Genomic DNA, 15271 nt, shown 5'->3' with positions numbered 1-15271 from the left:
CGATGTGACGTATGAACGTGCGATGTGACGTATGAACGTGCGATGTGACGTATGAACGTGCGATGTGACGTATGAACGTGCGATGTGACGTATGAACGTGCGATGTGACGTATGAACGTGCGATGTGACGTATGAACGTGCGATGTGACGGAAGAACGTGCGATGTGACGTATGAACACGCGATGTGACGTATGAACATGTGATGTGACGTATGAACATGTCTGTCATCAAATATGGCGACGCACAAGAAATCATGCGGTGTGACGTATGAACATGTGATGTGACGTATGAACATGTGATGTGACGTATGAACCTGCGATGTGACGTATGAATATGGGATGTGACGTATGAACACGTGATGTGACGTATGAACATGTGAGGTGACGTATGAACATGTGATGTGACGTATGAACATGCGATGTGACGTATGAACGTGCGATGTGACGTATGAACGTGCGATGTGACGTATGAACGTGCGATGTGACGTATGAACGTGCGATGTGACGTATGAACGTGCGATGTGACGTATGAACGTGCGATGTGACGTATGAACGTGCGATGTGACGTATGAACGTGCGATGTGACGTATGAACGTGCGATGTGACGGAAGAACGTGCGATGTGACGTATGAACACGCGATGTGACGTATGAACATGTGATGTGACGTATGAACATGTCTGTCATCAAATATGGCGACGCACAAGAAATCATGCGGTGTGACGTATGAATATGTGATGTGACGTATGAACATGTGATCAAATCAAATCAAATCAACTTTATTTATAAAGCACATTTAAAATTTACCACAGGGGTAGCCAAAGTGCTGTACAATGAGCAGGTTAAAAGATAAAACGAGTACCGAGCAAACACAACAACACAAACAGAACATGATAAAAAATAAATAATTAAAATAGAATTAATAAAAACATAAAAACATAAAAACAGGATCACAGCAGGTGTATTATGGGGCGCCATTGCAGGATGGATATCACTCAGTGTTAAAAGCCATGGAATAAAAGTATGTTTTTAAGAGAGATTTAAAAACAGGAAGAGAGGAGGCTTGTCTAACACTCAGGGGTAGGTCGTTCCAGAGCTTGGGAGCAGCAACGGCGAAAGCTCTGTCACCTCTAAGCTTCAGCCTTGTGTCAGGGACCGTCAACAGCAGCTGATCGGCTGATCTTAAGGATCGGGTGGGGCAGTAAGGCTGAAGGAGGTCGGAGAGATAGGTTGGCGCGAGGTTGTTTAGACATTTAAAAACAAATAAAAGGAGTTTAAAATGTATTCGGTAACGCACAGGGAGCCAGTGAAGGGACGCTAAAATAGGGGTGATGTGCTCACGTCTGCGGGTCTGTGTTAGCAGACGAGCAGCAGAGTTCTGTACGAGCTGCAGGCGGGCGAGGGAGGCCTGGCTAATGCCAACATACAGGGCATTACAGTAATCAAGACGAGTCGAGATAAAAGCGTGGATTAATTTCTCAAGATCATGTCTTGATAAAAGCGGTTTCACTTTCGCTATTTGGCGTAATTGATAAAAGCTTTTTTGAACGACGCTGCTGATTTGTTTTTCGAATTTAAAATCTGAGTCAAACTTTACCCCCAGGTTTGTGACAGAGTCGCTGAGATACGGGGTCAGAGTGCCGAGGTCAACGTTGGGGGAGGGAGAGCGACTTGGACCGAACAACATAACTTCTGTTTTGTCTTCATTTAGGCTCAGGAAGTTAGCTGAAAGCCAGACTTTGATGTCGTGCAGGCAGTCAATAAGACTTTGAACCGTGTTATTTTGTGCCATGGGAAAATAAATCTGGCAATCATCGGCATAAAAATGAAATGCAATACTGTACTTCCTAAAAATAGAACCAAGGGGGAGAAGGTAAAGCGCAAATAAAATTGGGGCAAGGATTGAACCCTGGGGGACCCCATGTGGTAAAGGAGCTGTGGACGACATAAAACTGTCTACTTTTACACAAAAACTCCTGTCGGTTAGGTACGACCGGAACCAGTTGAGGGCGGCGCCCTTAATGCCCACACAGTTCTCAAGACGAGTGATTAAGGTGGCGTGGTCGACGGTGTCGAACGCAGCAGACAGATCTAAAAGCACCAGGACAACATATTTACCAGAATCAGTGGACAGGAGGATATCGTTAAAAACTTTTAGAAGCGCTGACTCTGTGCTGTGGAGGGCTTTAAAACCGGACTGGAACAGCTCAGTGATACCATTATCCTCTAAGAAGGGCAGCAACTGACTGTAGACAACCTTCTCTAATATTTTGGAAATGTATGGAAGATTAGAGATAGGTCTGAAGTTAGAGAGGAGAGAGGGGTCGAGGCTGGGTTTTTTAAGTAGAGGTCGTACCACTGCATGTTTAAACTCTACTGGAACTATTCCAGAAGAGAGGCTACTATTGATAATGTTAAGGACACTTGATCCAATAGTAGCAAGTACCTCCTTAAACAGGCGAGGTGGGAGGGCATCTGCAGGAGAACCAGAGGGCTTCATATGACTAACTGTGTCACTTAAAAAAGAAAAGGACACCGGCTCAAACTGATGGAAAACAGAAGAGAAATGCAGGGGAACAGAAGGGTCATATGAAGGCTGAGATAGACTGGCTCTAGTTGACACAATTTTGTCAGTGAAAAAATGGAGACAATTTTCACAGAATTCAAAAGAAGCATCAAAACCAGCAGATTTGGGAGCATCAATGACAGTGTTAATAGTTTTAAACAGAACTCTGGGGTTGTTACAGTTAGAAGATATAATCTGAGATAGATATATATTCATTTCTGCTTTTACAGTCATCTGAAAGGAAAACAGGCTTTCTTTAAAAATGGCAAAGGACACATGCAGCCTGTCTTTTTTCCATTTTCTCTCTGCTCTTCTACATACGCGCCTGGCAGCCCGAGTGACGTCATTCAACCAGGGTTGAGGCGTGGTTTTAGCGCGGCGGCATTTGAAAGGCGCGATCGTGTCCAGTGTTTGTAAACAGATAGAGTTGAACCCAGAAACCAACTCTTCAGTATTCAGACACACAGATGCTGCAGAATTATCATCACAAAGAGTCAAAAAAATAGAGGAGAACCGAGCAGGAGACGAAGAATTAAACATGCGAGAGCGTTGGGGCGGTGCGCACAATTTAACTGGACACTGCGTGGCAATATCAAACAGGATCGGCATGTGATCAGAGAACACAGCGTCGCAAATGTCCAAATTTGTCAAAAATGTGATGTGACGTATGAACATGCGATGTGATGTATGAACATGCGATGTGACGTATGAACATGTGATGTGACGTATGAACATGTCTGTGACGTATGAACGTGCGATGTGACGTATGAACGTGCGATGTGACGTATGAACGTGCGATGTGACGTATGAACGTGCGATGTGACGTATGAACGTGCGATGTGACGTATGAACGTGCGATGTGACGTATGAACGTGCGATGTGACGAATGAACATGCGATGTGACGTATGAACATGCGATGTGACGTATGAACACGCGATGTGACGTATGAACACGCGATGTGATGTGACATATGAACATGTCTGTCATCAAATATGGCGACGCACAAGAAATCATGCGGTGTGACGTATGAACATGTGATGTGACGTATGAACATGTGATGTGACGTATGAACATGTGATGTGACGTATGAACATGTCTGTGACATATGAACATGCGATGTGACATATGAACATGCGATGTGACGTATGAACATGCGATGTGAGGTATGAACATGCGATGTGGCGTATGAACATGCGACGTATGAACGTGTGATGTGACGTATGAACATGCGATGTGACGTATGAACACGCGATGTGACGTATGAACATGTGATGTGACTTATGAACATGCGATGTGACGTATGAACATGCGATGTGACGTATGAACATGCGATGTGACGTATGAACATGTGATGTGACGTATGAACATGTCTGTGACGTATGAACATGCGATGTTTCTAACTCAGTACAAGTCCCAAGGGGCACACCTACAGGGACACTATTGAACCGCTATTTAAGCTCCAGAAAAAGTCAATTAGAATGATACATTATGCCCAATATAGAGCTCATACCAATGATCTGTTTTTTTAAACTACATGATATAATCCAATACAGTAGCCTTCAAATTATGTTTATGGCCTCATAAAGGGCTCCACCTGCAAATATACAGAGTCTGTTTTCACTCAGAGATGGTCCACATGAACTCAGGGTGGTCCTGAGATTCAAACATAACATGGTGAATTCCACATTCAAGGCTCAAACGTTATCTATAGCGGGGGTGAAACTGTGGGACAATGTGAGCGGAGAAATTAAACTGGCTCAGCCTAAGAGTGTTCAACTTTGCGGTAAAAAATGTGTTGTTGGGAAACTATCAAAAACATGACTAGTTGTTTGGACTATCTCAACTGTGGAACACAGGTGCAAAATAACTCACTGTGGAATAAGGGACATAACACACCAAACAAGGCTTCAGAAGACGAAAGATACCCAGGCAAAATGGAGCTAATCTCATGGTCGCTCAATGCTATTGACAAAGTGTTTTCCAGCATATGTTATTCTTGTTCTGAGATTGTCATGTATCCATCAAATCTGCTGTTGAAACTTGGACTTTATAACCAACATATAATAATAATAATAATAACTGGGATTTATATAGCGCTTTTCTAAGTACCCAAAGTCGCTTTACAAGTAGAACCCATCAATCATTCACACCTGGTGGTGGTAGGCTACTTTCATAGCCACAGCTGCCCTGGGGTAGACTGACTGAAGCGTGGCTGCAATTTGCGCCAACGGCCCCTCCGACCACCACCTATCATTCATCATTCAATTCACCGGTGTGAGTGGCACCGGGGGCAAAGGGTGAAGTGTCCCGCCCAAGGACACAACGGCAGCGATTTTTGGATGGTAAGAGGCGGGGAGCGAACCTGCAACCCTCAGGTTTCTGGCACGGTTGCTCTACCCACTACGCCATGCCGCAACATATAAGTTGATTGTAAATTAGGGGCGGGACATGGATAAGCATTCTTGCTTTTTTTCCCGTATCCCTTTTCGGCCTTTGCATGTCTGTCAAATTACAAAGAGTGATGAAGTGTTGCTATTGTAGCCTATTTTTATGGACTTGCCTCTTTGTGATGTTAAGTTCCTGTTATAAGCTGTTATACAGTATTGATTGATTGAAACTTGTATTAGTAGATTGCACAGTACAGTACATATTCCGTACAATTGACCACCGAATAAGTTTTTCAACTTGTTTAAGTCGGAGTCCACGTTAATCAATTCATGGTAAACATGGTATATGCCTTAAGCTCTTATTTTGAAGGCGCTAAGAGCGGAAGTGGTGACACGTTGTGGTGGAGCGGCGTTTTGAAAACAAACAAAATAAAGTGGTCCTTGTGTAAAACTGGAGCTTCCGTGTTTGTTATTTTGTAGTTTTATACAGTATAGGCGACATATACATATAAACCCTTGGTTACACTATATATGTCTGCCGGAATAAATAAATTCATTCATTCATTCATTCATTCAATAACTTAACAGACCAGTGTCAAAAGAAGGAAGGATTCGTTTTGGAGTTAAAACAAACAAAAAAAATAAATAAAGAGTATTTGCATGAATGACCACAGCAAGTTTTAATTTGGAAGAGCCCAAAAAAATACACTACCTCTCGTTCAGCGGCGTGTCTTTCAAGGCCCCCCCCCACACACACACGCACTGACACACTCCAAAACCTCTTTCCCTCTGTCTGTTGCTTCCTCTTTAACTCCTCTGTTAATGTGGGTGGATTTCACTTTTTGAAATGTTTATAATTGTAGCAATATGGTTGTTATAGTCAAGGATTCGGGGCATTTCTGATCATTTGTGAGGGCATCAAAGGGTCTTCTGTGTGTGTGCGCGTGTTGGCAAAGCAGCAGCATGTTGTTTTCACTTGTTATTAAAGAGAAAGTTGATCCATCAACCTCTTGTTATGTTTGTTATGTATACAATACCGTGTAGCACTTTATAATGTGTTCAAAGTGTACAAACCTTCACTAGAATATGGACCTTTGTGGAGGCTGGCACCATTATTCATATTTACATTGTTTCTCATGGAGAAATTTGCTTCACTATATGAACTTTTTGATGTACAAACCCTGTTTACGAACCAATTAAGTTCGTAAATCAAAGTTCCACTATGGTCTAGGGCCGAAGTATATCACTGATATGCTCCCACTATAGAAGCCCTCTAGATCACTAAGATCTAGTAAACTCAAATCAAGGGAGAGCATCATTCAGTCACTATGCAACAAATAGCTGGAATAAACTTCCTGAAGATGTCAGACTTTCCCCAACTCTGACTACTTTTAAAACTAGACTGAACACTTTTATGTTCACCTTAGCTTTCAGCTAAATCTTTTAATCTTTAAACGTCCGCACTGTTCTTATTTTTATTGTCTGCATTTTAATTGTGCTTTTATTTTCTTTCATTTCACTTTGTTGTCTGTGAAGCACTTTGAGTTTGCCTTGTGTATGAAAAGTGCTATACAAATAAAGTTGCCTTGCCTTGCCTATATTATATATTGAATATATACCGTATTTTTCGGACTATAAGCTGTAATGTTTTTCCCACTCTTTGAACCCTGTGGCTTATAAAAAGGTGCAGAAGATTTATGGATTTTTCTTTACTAACGGTAATAATGTGTTATATTCAACAAATAGTTTTTATTAAACACGGACAAAGACACTAAAAAGGTGTGTTATTGTTTGTGCTCGGGCCCCAGCTTTTGGATGAGTTCGCTCACTACAGCTGCTGCAGGTTCGACGTCTACAGTATTTCCTTCTGTTTAGTGTCTTGAACCGGAAGTACAATTGCCATTTCGTCTTCCAGTCGTCCATAGCGTTTTTACTCGTATGGTTTCTTTATTCATCACTCCAAGCAACGTTTGTGAATTTTACAATGTAACTAAAACTGTTCACACTTACTAAACCGTCCCATGTGTGATGTCTGTAGGAGTGTTTTCATGCATATTTGTACGCACTATCGTAATGTAATCAAGCTGACACATTTACAAGTGTCTGTGTTTGTATGATTAACTTTCAATGGCATTCTTTTTGTATTGTTTGAGTTCCACAAATTCCTCAGTAAATTCACCAAAACGTCACCGTGGAGTTATTGAGTCTGTTTAGCTGATTGGACAGGGAGCTTCCGCAGCTAGTGGGTCCATGATGATGACTTCTGTGTTGTTTCATCAGTCGTTTGGAAACAATTATGTAAATAAACATTTACTAAATATTTCTGTGTATATAACTCATTTCACAACATGTGTGGCTTATAGTTCGGTGCGGCTAATATATGGAAGAATATGTTTTTCTTCTCAAATTTAGTGGGTGCGGATTATATACCAGTGAGCTCTACAGTGGAGAAAATAGGGTACATAAATGTTTTTTTGACTCACCTCTTGCTGTGTGAGGGCAGCTTCTGAGGCACGTTGCGTTTCTTCATGAGTTTCTCCATGGAGTTGGAGGAGGCCGACTGTCTGGAGCTGTGGTGCTTGAAGCAGCCTGGATACTTCTTGTCCAGCGACTGCTCCCTCCTAAAACCCAGCAAATACTCACTTGATGACACGTAGACTAGACTGCGTCGTGAGTCAAAAGGACATTTTCTTACTTGAGCAGCTCCTTCTCCTTGATCTCCAGCTGCAGCATGATAGCGTTAAGCTCCATGTAGAGATTGTTGGCTCTCTCCAGCTTTCTCTCATAGTGCTCCCGGATGTCCAGGGCATGTCTGTGTCAAGAGAAAAACACCATGCTATTAATTTGATACTACACCGTATACTCCAGTGACGTGCAGTCACTAGAGGCAGGTGAGGCGGGGCCTCACCTGCCATCATGGAAAGAAAAAAAATGTAAAAAGAAAACATTTTTATTAAATTGTTATATGTATCCAGTGATTATACTATAAAGTTATTTTCCATTTAACTTCACCAGTTTTAGATTATTTTTATTCAAAATCGCTGAATTTTCACATTTGCCGTTCAAATACTGAGAAGAGACGGTGCGGTAAACAGCAGCCAGTTGAGGCACGTCACTCAGTGCCTCACCATGGATTGCAGACTCGGCTAACTGCTGGCCTGCTGTGCAGTGAGACCGTATTGCTATATGAACTATACTATACATTTCCATAGTTAGCTGAGGTATACAATGTACAGTGTATTTTGTCAACAACTGTATGTGTGTAACGTATTTCTTGTGCTGAGCGATCATAAAACGGCTGCAAAAGACGCACTGGCTGAGGCTCCAGTAATCCCGCCTCCTGCACCCACGCCGTAGATTGCAACCCCTGACGGGAGTGTTATATCAACTAAAGCCCACACTTAAACTTCCCACGTGCAAGATTGAATCTATTTAAAAAAGTTATTTCATAAGAAGCCAAAAAGTGCAAAAACTATAATGTTCGTGTTGGAGGAGTTGTGAATGACTGCAGGGCCACAACATTGTGGCCCTGCAGGTACACCTGCAGTCTGCAGGTGTACCTAATTCACAACTCCTCCAACAAGAACATTATTGTTTTTGCACTTTTTGGCTTCTTATTAAATAACTTTTGTAACCTATTTTTATGGGCTTTCCTCTTTGTGATGTTAAGTTCCTGTTATGCGCTGTTATGCAGTATATGCCTTGAGCTCTTATTTTGAAGGCGCTAAGAGCGGAAGTGATGACACGTTGGAGTGGAGCGGAACTTTTTGAAAGAAGGTAAATAAAGTGGTCCTCGTGTAAACTGGAGCCTCCGTGTTTGTTATTTTGTAGTTTCATACAGTATAGGCGACATTTTTTAAATAGATTCAATCTTGCACGTGGAAAGTTTAAGTGAGGACTTTAGTTGATATAACACACCCGTCAGGGGTTGCATTAACAGCGGCGAATGGACTTAAGTAAAGGTAAGACCATAATAACGTTTTTTTTATTAAATTTGCTTTTTTGTGTGCTACAGTTTGTATGTGTAAAGTTAAAGTTAAGTTAAAGTACCAATGATTGTCACACACACACACTAGGTGTAATGAAATGTGTCCTCTGCATTTGACCCATCCCTTGATCACCCCCTGGGAGGTGAGGGGAGCAGTGGGCAGCAGCGGCGCCGTGCCCGGGAATAATTTTTGGTGATTTAACCCCCAATTCCAACCCTTGATGCTGAGTGCCAAGCAGGGAAGAATGCTGGTATGAGCTTTTAAACATAACCCGTTAACTTCTGCCAATCAAATGGTGAATAAGATACTCTTTAGGGTTCATATGTTTGTAAATCTGACTGTGATGAAGTCAGTGCCTCACCAGCCATCAACCTCACCGCACGTCACTGGTATACTCTATATCAGACCTGGGCCATTATTTGGACTCGGGGGGCCACAAGAAGCTTATCGACTACAAAGCACAAAGGCGGACGCACACAATTTTTCAGGATCTATGCAGATCCCAAATACAGATCAGCAGGTACCAGAAGGTAAGAAAAGTTGCTTTTGCATAATATTGCGAAACAAAACACCAGATAATATGTCTTACCTTATACACACACACCATACTAATACTCCTATGTTGAAGCACAGTACAATCCATCAAGCGGTGCGGCTTCATAGCTTACCAAAGTCGTACTAAAACATTTTGATGGATTTTTGAGCGCCGTGTGGAGTGTTCTATATTTTTAATGGAACATATAAAATGTTGGTGTTGTTTACTTGAGTCATATTGCCATCATATACAGTCTACACCAGTGTTTTTCAAAAGTGTGCCGTGAGATACAGTCTGGTGTGCCGTGGGAGATTATGTAATTTCACCTAATTGGGTTAAAAATATTTTTTGCAAACTAGTAATTATAATCCGCAAATGTGCCGTTGTTGAGTGTCTGTGCTGTCTAGAGCTCGGCAGAGTAACCGTGTAATACTCTTCCATATCAGTAGGTGGCAGCAGGGAATTGCTTTGTAGATGTCGGAAACATGATTTATCGTGATCACAATATGCGGGAGGCAGCATGTAGGTAAAAAGGTATGTAACAATTAAACCAAATATAAACAAAAGGCGAGTGCCGTTAAGTGCCGCTAAGAAAAGGCATTGAAGCTTAGGGATGGCTATGCAAAATGAAACTAAAACTGAACTGGCTGCAAAGTAAACAAAAGCAGAATGCTGGACGACAGCAAAGACTTAGTGTGTGGAGCAGACGGCGTCCACAAAGTACATCCGTACATGACATGGCAATCAACAATGTCCCCACAAAGAAGGATAGCGTCCACAGAACTTAAATAGTCTTGATTGCGAAAACAAAGCAGGTGCGGGGAATAGCGTTAAAGGAAGACATGAAACTGCTACAGGAAAATACCAACAAAACAGGAAAAGCCACCAAAATAGGAGCGCAAGACAAGAACTAAAACACGACACAGGAAAACACCAACAAACTCCAAATAAGTCACAGAGCGATGTGACAGGTGGTGACAGTACACCTACTTTGAGACAAGAGCTATAGTGATGCATGCTTGGTTATGGTTTGAATTCATATCCAACAATTGCGTGAATGACTTTTTATTGTCAATATCGGCTACTGAGTTTCATTTTTCAATGATTTCTGCTGGTTGTAGGCCTCCGGATTTTTTCAATGAAAAAAATGTGCCTTGAGTCAGACAGAAAAGGTTGAAAAACACTGGTCTACACGTATCTCTTATGTTTGACTGCCATCTACTGGTCACACTTATCATTACGCCATATACCAAATAAAATTGTTTCGAGATCGGTAAGCACAACCAGAATTATTCCGTACATTAGGCGCACAGGGTTATAATGCGCTCTGTCGAGTATTGAGGAAAAAATAGGATATTAAGTGCGCCTTATAGTCCGGATAATACAGTACTCCTTTTGCTCTGTATATATATTAATAGCATTTACATGTTAGTATGTCTCTGATGAATTCCAATCCCCATTTATTTTCCCCAGAAAGCTTCCCAATCCTTATCAAAGATGACCATCTAAACCTTTTTTTCCCCTAAATCAGTGTTTTTCAACCACTGTGCCGCGGCACACTAGTGTGCCGTGAGATACAGTCTGGTGTGCCGTGGGAGATTATCTAATTACACCTATTTGGTTTAAAAATATTTTTTGCAAACCAGTAATTATAGTCTGCAAATGATGTGTTGTTGTTGAGTGTCAGTGCTGTCTAGAGCTCGGCAGAGTAACCGTGTAATACTCTTCCATATCAGTAGGTGGCAGCAGGTAGCTAATTGCTTCGTAGATGTCGGAAACAGCGGGAGGCAGCGTGCAGGTAAAAAGGTATCTAATGCTTAACCAAAAAAAAACAAAAGGTGAGTGCCCCCTAAGAAAAGGCATTAAAGCTTAGGGAAAGCTATGCAGAACGAAACTACAACGGAACTGACAGTAAACAAAAACAAAATGCTGGACGACAGCAAAGACTTACTGTGGAGCAAAGACGGCGTCCACAATGTACATCAGAACATGACATGACAGTCAACAATGTCCCCACAAAGAAGGATAAAAACAACTGAAATATTATTGATTGCTATAACAAAGTAGATGCGGGAAATATCGCTCAAAGGAAGACATGAAACTGCTACAGGAAAATACCAAAAAAAGAGAAAAAGCCACCAAAATAGGAGCGCAAGACAAGAACTAAAACACTACACACAGGAAAACAGCAAAAAACTCCAAATAAGTCACAGCGTGATGTGAGAGGTCATGACAGTACACCTACTTTGAGACAAGAGCTATATTGATGCATTCTTGATTATGGTTTAAAGTCACATCCAACAATTGCGACAACGACTTTTTACTGTCAACTGAGTTTAGTTTTTTAATGATTTCGGCTGATGGTGTGCCTCCGCCTTGGCTCAAAAATGTTTGAAAAACACTGCCCTAAATGACATTTATGACGTCTTGTGGTTGTCACATCGCCTTTAGTGGTACGGCAGTGACGTGCGGTGAGGTTGATGGCTGGGGAGGCACTGACTTCATCACAGTCAGATTTACAAACATATGAACCCTAAAGAGTATCTTATTCACCATTTGATTGGCAGCAGTTAACGGGTTATGTTTAAAAGCTCATACCAGCATTCTTCCCTGCTTGGCACTCAGCATCAAGGCTTGGAATTGGGGGTTAAATCACCAAAAATGATACCCGGGCGCGGCGCCGCTGCTGCCCACTGCTCCCCTCACCTCCCAGGGGGTGAACAAGGGGATGGGTCAAATGCAGAGGACAAATGTCACCACACCTAGTGTGTGTGTGACAATCATTGGTACTTTAACTTAACTTTAACTTTACACATACAAACTGGAGCACACAAAAAAGCACATTTAATAAAAAACTGTTATTATGGTCTTACCTTTACTTATAAGTGCGGGAACAGTGGTGTTCGTGTTGGAAGAGTTGTGAATGAATGAAATATGAAATCCGTGCTGCATTCTGCAGGTGTACCTAATGTTGTGTCCCTGCAGTCGTTCACGGCTCCTCCGGCGCGAGCAATGTTGTTTTTGCACTTTTTGGCTTCTTAAGTGACTTTTTTTGGGTTGATTTGGTCTTGCACGTGGAGGGTTTCGGTGTGGGCTTTGGTTGGTGTGGCGCTCGCGTCGGGGCGTGCAGTCTGCGGCGGAGGTGCATTAACCGGCACCAGGAGGCGGGATTACGCGAGCCTTACACAGTGTGTCTTCGCAGCAGTTTTATGATTGCTCAGCACAAGAAATACGTTACACACATACAGTTGTTGACAAAATACACTGTATATTATATACCTCAGCTAACTAAACTATGGAAATGTATAATATAATTCATATAGCAATACGGTCTCACTGTACAGCAGGCCAGCAGTTAGCTGAGTCCGCAATCCATGTTGAGGCACTGAGTGACGTGCCTCAACTGGCTGCTGATCACCGCACCGTCTCTTCTCAGTATTTGAACGGCAAATGTGAAAATTCAGCGATTTTGAATAAAAATAATCTAAAACTGGTGAAGTTAAATGGAAAATAACTTTATAGTATAATCACTGGATACATATAACAATTTAATTAATTTTTTTTCTTTTTACATATTTTTTCTTTCCATGATGGCAGCTGAGGCCCCGCCTCACCTGCCTCAAGTGACCGCACGTGGTACGGGCCTCTCACCTCAGTTCCTCCCTGCGTCGTTTGATGAGCTCCTCATCCAGCCTGTGAATGCACGTGCCCTCGGACTTGATCTTCTCAAAGTGGTGCCTGACCTCGTCCCTCCACTCCGCCTGAAAGCCAATATGAACCATCACAATCAGAGCGGATCCTATCGGACTCGGGTGAGGAAGAAAAATGTACCACAAAGGAATATTAACAGTTAACACAAATGCATTGTGATCAGATTTAATGAGCTGTGGGAATCCTCTGCATCGCGGAGGCAAAAGCCATTTTGCCCATGAATGCTGATCAATACTCAGGGAGCAGAGGTGAACATGAACTGACATGCCATGGACATACATACAGGCGCTTTTCTGCACAAAGTGTGGCGTGGCAAGCGTTATCTGATACCTGTCATAGCGAGAAGGTCACGTGTGTGTGTGTGTGTGTGTGTGTTTCTATTCGTGCATGAGTGATGCGCTTCTTATTAAGCTAATGGACTCAATGTGCACTCTTCAATCTGGCCAGGCTCCTTCTTGTGCGCTCTCTGCTCCACACCATTAAAGAAATCAATACACTCCAGCAGCAGCAAATACTTCTTCCCTGCGTCACGACAAAAATCCATTATGGGGCAAAGAGAGGAGAGAAACCGGGGAGGACTTAGAGGTGGGTGTGGGGTACGGGGAGAAATAAAGGATAATGGAGGCTTTGCAGCTTGACCTTTTTAAAAGGAAGCGGCAACGTGGTACAGAAGAAAGAAGTATTATTATTATTTTCTGTTTCACTTCTCCTGCCCGTCACACCACTTGAAATGACAAGACGCCGGCAGGGAATCAGGCATTTTCAACGTGACAAACACAAAGAAACAACATGTGCAACAACAAATGCAGCAGTGTGTAGCGGCTGAAAAGGAAGCTCATCATTAGCAGGCTCCCAGGAGGCCCAGGGGAGCCCTAGCAGTGGAGCTGCAGCAGACTGGAAACAAAAGTCACGCCTTTGATGGAAAATTATTAATATTTCCAACGGATAAACATCGGTGAGCCTAGATAAAGTCACTTTTAATGGAGACTGTTTTTAATTCAAGGGCTTTTGTGGAAAAATTATTTTTTGTGGCTATTGTGCTTTCACTTCAAAACAGCGCTGATGCAAAAATGATCACCTGCATTCAAATATTGCAGAAACTTGCTAAGCTAACATTAGCATGTGTGTTATTAATGTTTCTGTCCGACCAATAAGCAGCCAACAGGAGTTGAGCAGTTTTATAGATTTTAATACAATACTGCAGTCAGGGTCGGCCCCTGATTTAAATCCTCTATGGCCCAGGGGCCAGAACTGGTCTTTAATGTGGCCTGTGCGTGTGTGCCAATAAAGTACTTAAGAATGAAATAAAAAAAATATTAAAAAATAAATACATTTTAAAAATTTAAAAATAAAACATACAAAATGAATAAAAAATCGTCCATCCATCCATCCATCTTCTTCCGCTTATCCGAGGTCGGGTCGCGGGGGCAGCAGCCTAAGCAGGGAAGCCCAGACTTCCCTCTCCCCAGCCACTTCGTCCAGCTCTTCCTGTGGGACCCCGAGGCGTTCCCAGGCCAGCCGAGAGACATAGTATTCCCAACGTGTCCTAGGTCTTCCCCGCGGCCTCCTACCGGTCGGACGTGCCCTAAACAACTCCCTAGGGAGGCGTTTGGGTGGCATCCTGACCAGATGCCCGAACCACCTCATCTGGCTCCTCTCGATGTGGAGGAGCAGCGGCTTTACTTTGAGCCCCCCCCGGATGGCAGAGCTTCTCACCCTATCTCTAAGGGAGAGCCCCGCCACCCGGCAGAGGAAACTCATTTCGGCCGCCTGTACCCGTGATCTTGTCCTTTCGGTCATAACCCAAAGCTCATGACCATAGGTGAGGATGGGAACGTAGATCGACCGGTAAATTGAGAGCTTTGCCTTCCGGCTCAGCTCCTTCTTCACCACAACGGATCGATACAGCGTCCGCATTACTGAAGATGCCGCACCGATCCGCTTGTCGATCTTATGAATCCACTAAATACATTTTAAAAATTTAAAAATAATACATACAAAATGAATAAAAAAATCATAATAAATTAATATAAAAAATATAAAAAATAAATAAGGCACTCCATCTTTCTGACTAAATGTTTTAAT

General features: G+C 42.5%; 1 protein-coding gene across 2 annotated transcripts in view; it reads right to left on the bottom strand.

The window, feature by feature from the left end:
* Nucleotides 1–15271, bottom strand: part of LOC133584109 (mitogen-activated protein kinase kinase kinase 12-like) — an 83340-nt gene that overhangs the window by 20806 nt on the left and 47263 nt on the right. For both annotated transcript variants that reach the window (XM_061937696.1, XM_061937697.1), the window contains exons 8-10: nt 13127–13236; nt 7647–7763; nt 7435–7572 (exon numbers count right to left, since the gene is read on the bottom strand). In XM_061937696.1, coding sequence (XP_061793680.1) covers nt 7435–7572; nt 7647–7763; nt 13127–13236 — 365 coding nt within the window. The remainder of the gene's footprint in view (nt 1–7434; nt 7573–7646; nt 7764–13126; nt 13237–15271) is intronic.

Source organism: Nerophis lumbriciformis, linkage group LG03 (assembly GCF_033978685.3).
Source record: "Nerophis lumbriciformis linkage group LG03, RoL_Nlum_v2.1, whole genome shotgun sequence".
Classification (NCBI taxonomy): Eukaryota; Metazoa; Chordata; class Actinopteri; order Syngnathiformes; family Syngnathidae; genus Nerophis; species Nerophis lumbriciformis.
The sequence above is the reverse complement of the archived record's forward strand: the minus strand, read 5'-3'. Positions and strand labels throughout refer to the sequence as shown.